The 5,000-nt window shown below is 44.3% G+C and overlaps 1 protein-coding gene across 6 annotated transcripts in view; it reads right to left on the minus strand.

Moving 5' to 3' along the window:
• ctif (CBP80/20-dependent translation initiation factor) overlaps positions 1 to 5,000 on the minus strand; it is a 56,059-nt gene that overhangs the window by 41,679 nt on the left and 9,380 nt on the right. For all 6 annotated transcript variants that reach the window (XM_027152640.2, XM_027152638.2, XM_027152641.2 and 3 more), the window contains exons 3-6: positions 4,111 to 4,182; positions 1,582 to 1,704; positions 1,375 to 1,448; positions 870 to 974 (exon numbers count right to left, since the gene is read on the minus strand). In XM_027152640.2, coding sequence (XP_027008441.1) covers positions 870 to 974; positions 1,375 to 1,448; positions 1,582 to 1,704; positions 4,111 to 4,182 — 374 coding nt within the window. The remainder of the gene's footprint in view (positions 1 to 869; positions 975 to 1,374; positions 1,449 to 1,581; positions 1,705 to 4,110; positions 4,183 to 5,000) is intronic.

Below are 5,000 nucleotides of genomic sequence, written 5' to 3' on the forward strand. Positions count from 1 at the left end.
ACTCGCGTGTGATTGCGGCGTTCTCACCTGCTTAAAGAACTGCATCCGATCTAATCTGGAGAATTCACCAGGGTTCTCATTTCAAGTGAATGTGAATCGACTCGGAATCGATTCAGAGTCAACTCTGAAGAATTGTTAAAATTGTTAAACTGAACTTGTTAAAATTTAGAACATGAATAATTGTCTAATCTAGAAACATGCACTATCAGCTATCACCACTAGAGGTCAGTATAAACTAAAAAATGACAGCGCATGGACCACAGAGGACACGAGGGACTGCTGAGTCACAGCGTCACATCCCTTGTTCTGATTTAGTACTAAAATTGAGTGCTGATGCAAATAGACTTTGACCAGTGGTGTTGATTAGCATTGCGAGGATCAATAAAACTGTATTTTGTCTCTCGGTGCACTGCGAAACATCTGTAACTGGATTAAGAGGATAACTAGTGTAACTAGTCCGTCTTCCACCGTAGCTGGATGATGTAATCCGAGCTGATCAGTGATGGCATCGTTTGGAACGGTTTGTGAAAGAACCTAAAGTCACCCAAGTACATTTTATTTACACATTACACACTCTAAACAACGAATCCTGTGATCACAGACGGGCGACTCAAGCTGGAAGGTTGAATAAATGACACAAATCTTTACATGTGTAATGCAGAAATAGTCTTAGTGAACAGTCCTGGCTTGCCACCTGAGGACTGTGGAAGTCTGATGTTCGTAGGTGTTTTTTTTTTTTTGTTTGGGTGAGGTTTACTGAGTACAGTAAAGCTTTACAAGTTCAGACATTGAAGTACATTATAGTTCTTCGTGTGTGTGTGTGTGTGTGTGTGTGTGTGTGTGTGTGTGTGTGTTTGACATGGACTCACCCTTCACGGTCGATGTGTGGAAGGGGTTTAGGTGTTCCTCTGTACTGCTTCCTGGGAAACTGTGAGAAATCCAGCTTTTCTGGCTGCAGGTCCCACGTCGCACCGCTATAACACACACACACACACACACACACACACACACACACACACACACACACACACACACACACACACACACACACACACACACACACACACACACACACATACCTGTACCATCTGTACCATCCACACACACATCTTTTGCCCTCAGAACACTCACAACATCCCATAAGATCAAAGCTATTATATTTATGGGTCCAAGCACCTGAGACAACTCAGAAATAATGTGTTCTATTGGTGGAAAGTTTAGGAATAAAAAGATCAACGCATGAATTAATATTACATATATAATACAAATGACAATTTTGTTCATGAAATAAAGGCATGTCGAAAGGGTCTGTGGTGTTTATGTGAAACCTTTTCAGGTGACTATGATTATATAGTGGATGTTAGGTGATAATACCCGCGGGAGTCCATGGTGTTGGCGGCCCATATGTCGGTCCCCAGAATGTCGAACGAGCCGTCTCTGTTTCCGTTCTAAACGTATGAGAAAGACAAAAAACCCTGTTTCAGTCAGAGATTGTGTGTGTGTGTGTGTGTGTGTGTGTGTGTGTGTGTGTGTGTGTGTGTGTGTGTGTGTGTGTGTGTGTGTGTGTGTGTGTGTGTGTACCTTGGACGGTGCACAGAACTGTTTATTGCGTCCGTGGCTGCCTGATCTCGAACCAGATCCGGGTCGAGAACCTGAGCTCGGTCTAGAACCCGTACTTCCGTTACTGCTGTGTTCCCACTCATCCTGTAGAAAGAGAAAGGAAGACATGAAGAAAAAGAAGAACAGATGAAGACGGAGATCTTTGGTATCAAAACAACAAAACAAAAATATATCACCGCTTATCCAGTGCTACTTGTTTCAATTCTATGTTGTTGATAGCTACTGTAAAACATGTGGGCGGGGCTAAGGCCAACGTTTACTAATGCATACAAATCCTACGCAGAATCCTCAATTCTGATTGGTCGTAAGTTCCGGCTAGGGGACGGAATTCTAACTTCGACTCTAACGTGAGGTTTTCTGTGAAGAAATGTTTGTTTAACTGTGCAAGGAGTCTCCAGCGTCAGAGCTTTGCGACAGTCAGGAGGTTTATCGACATCATGCGCTTGGGTGTGATTGGTCGATGATCGGATCGACGACATACACTGGTGTGTGAAAGACAGACAGAGTGAGCGAAAGTATTTCTCAATCGCTTTACTTCACAGGCTCATGTGTTAAACCGCAGCACCGTAACACCACTGAACGAAGCCTAATGACCTGCTATTACATTGTTTCTGATGCCGACTCTGCACGCGCGCGCACACACACACACACACACACTCTCTCTCACACACACACACACACACACACACACACACACACACACACACACACACACACACACACACACACACACATACACACACAGAATGCTGATGAGGCGAGTAACTCATAGCAACCAGAGCTCCTGGTACTATAAGCTGAGGATGAAACAGCACTAACATAAATAGAAATGTGTAGTGAAGCACTTCGTTCTCTCTCTCTCTCTCCTCTATGTCTCTCTCTCTCCCTATATGTGTCTCTCTCTCTTTCTCCCTATATGAGTCTCTCTCTCTCCCTCTGTGTGCGAGTCTCTCTCTATGTCTGTCTGTCTCTCTCTCTCTCTCTCTCCCTATATGTGTCTCTCTCTCTTTCTCCCTCTATGTGTCTCTCTCTCCTCCTCTGTGTGTGAGTCTCTCTCTATGTCTGTCTCTCTCTCTCTCCTCTATGTCTCTCTCTCCCTATATGTGTCTCTCTCTCTTTCTCCCTATATGTGTCTCTCTCTCTTTCTCCCTATATGAGTCTCTCTCTCTCCCTCTGTGTGTGTCTCTCTCTATGTCTGTCTGTCTCTCTCTCTCTCCTCTATGTCTCTCTCTCTCCCTATATGTGTCTCTCTCTCTTTCTCCCTCTATGTGTCTCTCTCTCTCCCTCTGTGTGTGAGTCTCTCTCTATGTCTGTCTCTCTCTCTCTCTCTCTCTCTCTCTCTCCCTATATGTGTCTCTCTCTCTTTCTCCCTCTATGTGTCTCTCTCTCCTCCTCTGTGTGTGAGTCTCTCTCTATGTCTGTCTCTCTCTCTCTCTCTCTCTCTCTCTCTCTCTCTCTCCCTATATGTGTCTCTCTCTTTCTCCCTCTATGTGTCTCTCTCTCCTCCTCTGTGTGTGAGTCTCTCTCTATGTCTGTCTCTCTCTCTCTCCTCTATGTCTCTCTCTCCCTATATGTGTCTCTCTCTCTTTCTCCCTATATGTGTCTCTCTCTCTCCCTCTGTGTGTGAGTCTCTCTCTATGTCTGTCTGTCTCTCTCTCTCTCTCCTCTATGTCTCTCTCTCTCCCTATATGTGTCTCTCTCTCTTTCTCCCTCTATGTGTCTCTCTCTCCCCTCTGTGTGTGTCTCTCTCTATGTCTGTCTCTCTCTCTCTCCCTCCCTGTTCTCTAGCACTTCTTATTTAAAGAAAATCAGAAAACGTCTACTCAACGCACAACCGAGACACCGAAAGCTTTCTGAGTTGCACCTGTTTACAACCGATAACCCAGATAAATTTGCATATCATTTAAATATGCAAATTTGCTAGCATGTTTACGGTAGGCCTGCTACTCAAATTCTTACAGGAAAAATCGATTCATACACTGATACTGATTGATACACTCTGTATGACGTATAGCGGTGTGTGGGACACGTGTGTGTGTGTGTGTGTGTGTGTGTGTGTGTGTGTGTTTCTAAATCCCACTCATCTTCGCTGTGTCATGGAGTCCATTGTGAATACCACGGTGCGAAAGAGCACGTTCAGAGCCCCCCGAGAGGAGTCCACACATCACTATCCGATCCCACTCGGATCATTTCGAGTGAGTTTAGATCAGCAGTGTGTGCCGGCTCATGGAAGCCGATACAGAGCAGTTTAATTAACGCTGAAGCCAAAAACCTGGTGATTCGGCTCCTGGGTGCTGCTGTAAACCCGACATCTTCCAGGAGAGAAGATGTCGGGTTTACAGCAGCACCCAGGAGCCGAATCACCAGGTTTCCATGCTGCACCAACTCACTTTCAGATGAAGACTCAGAAGAATCAGGACATCATTAACTGGTGTGACGTGACATATACCTCATGTATTGGTATTACTAATTTAGGCAAAAGTGACTCACCGGTTTGGACGAGCCCTTGTCGCGTGACGACGTCCAGCTCCCATCTATCTTATCACTGCAGTCCTCCGTCCACTGAAAGAGACAGAGCGAGAGAGACGAGGAGATCGATGACTGGAAGAGCAGCAAGATTAGAGAGCAGAGATAAAATTCGAAGGAGAGACGACGACGGAAAACTATCGAAGTGAGAACGGAGCAACTCGCTGACAGGGTGACTCACAGAGTCGAGGCTTTTAACCAATCACACTGCAGATCCTGGATTCTATAGAGGTTATGGTTAGATACACCTGAGAGATGTTGGACTGGTTCATACTGGTCTATATAAACATGAGAGATGTTGGACTGGTTCATACTGGTCTATATAAACATGAGAGATGTTGGACTGGGTTCATACTGGTCTATATAAACATGAAAGATATTGGACTGGTTCATACTGGTCTATATAAACATGAGAGATGTTGGACTGGTTCATACTGGTCTATATAAACATGAGAGATGTTGGACTGGGTTCATACTGGTCTATAGAGGTTATGGTTAGATAGACTGGGTTCATACTGGTCTATATAAACATGAAAGATGTTGGACTGGTTCATACTGGTCTATATAAACATGAAAGATATTGGACTGGTTCATACTGGTCTATATAAACATGAGAGATGTTGGACTGGTTCATACTGGTCTATATAAACATGAGAGATGTTGGACTGGTTCATACTGGTCTATATAAACATGAGAGATGTTGGACTGGTTCATACTGGTCTATATAAACATGAGAGGTGTTGGACTGGTTCATACTGGTCTATATAAACATGAGAGGTGTTGGACTGGTTCATACTGGTCTATATAAACATGAGAGATGTTGGACTGGGTTCATACTGGTCTATATAAACATG

The sequence above is a fragment of the Tachysurus fulvidraco genome, chromosome 21 (assembly GCF_022655615.1).
Source record: "Tachysurus fulvidraco isolate hzauxx_2018 chromosome 21, HZAU_PFXX_2.0, whole genome shotgun sequence".
NCBI classification, from domain to species: Eukaryota; Metazoa; Chordata; class Actinopteri; order Siluriformes; family Bagridae; genus Tachysurus; species Tachysurus fulvidraco.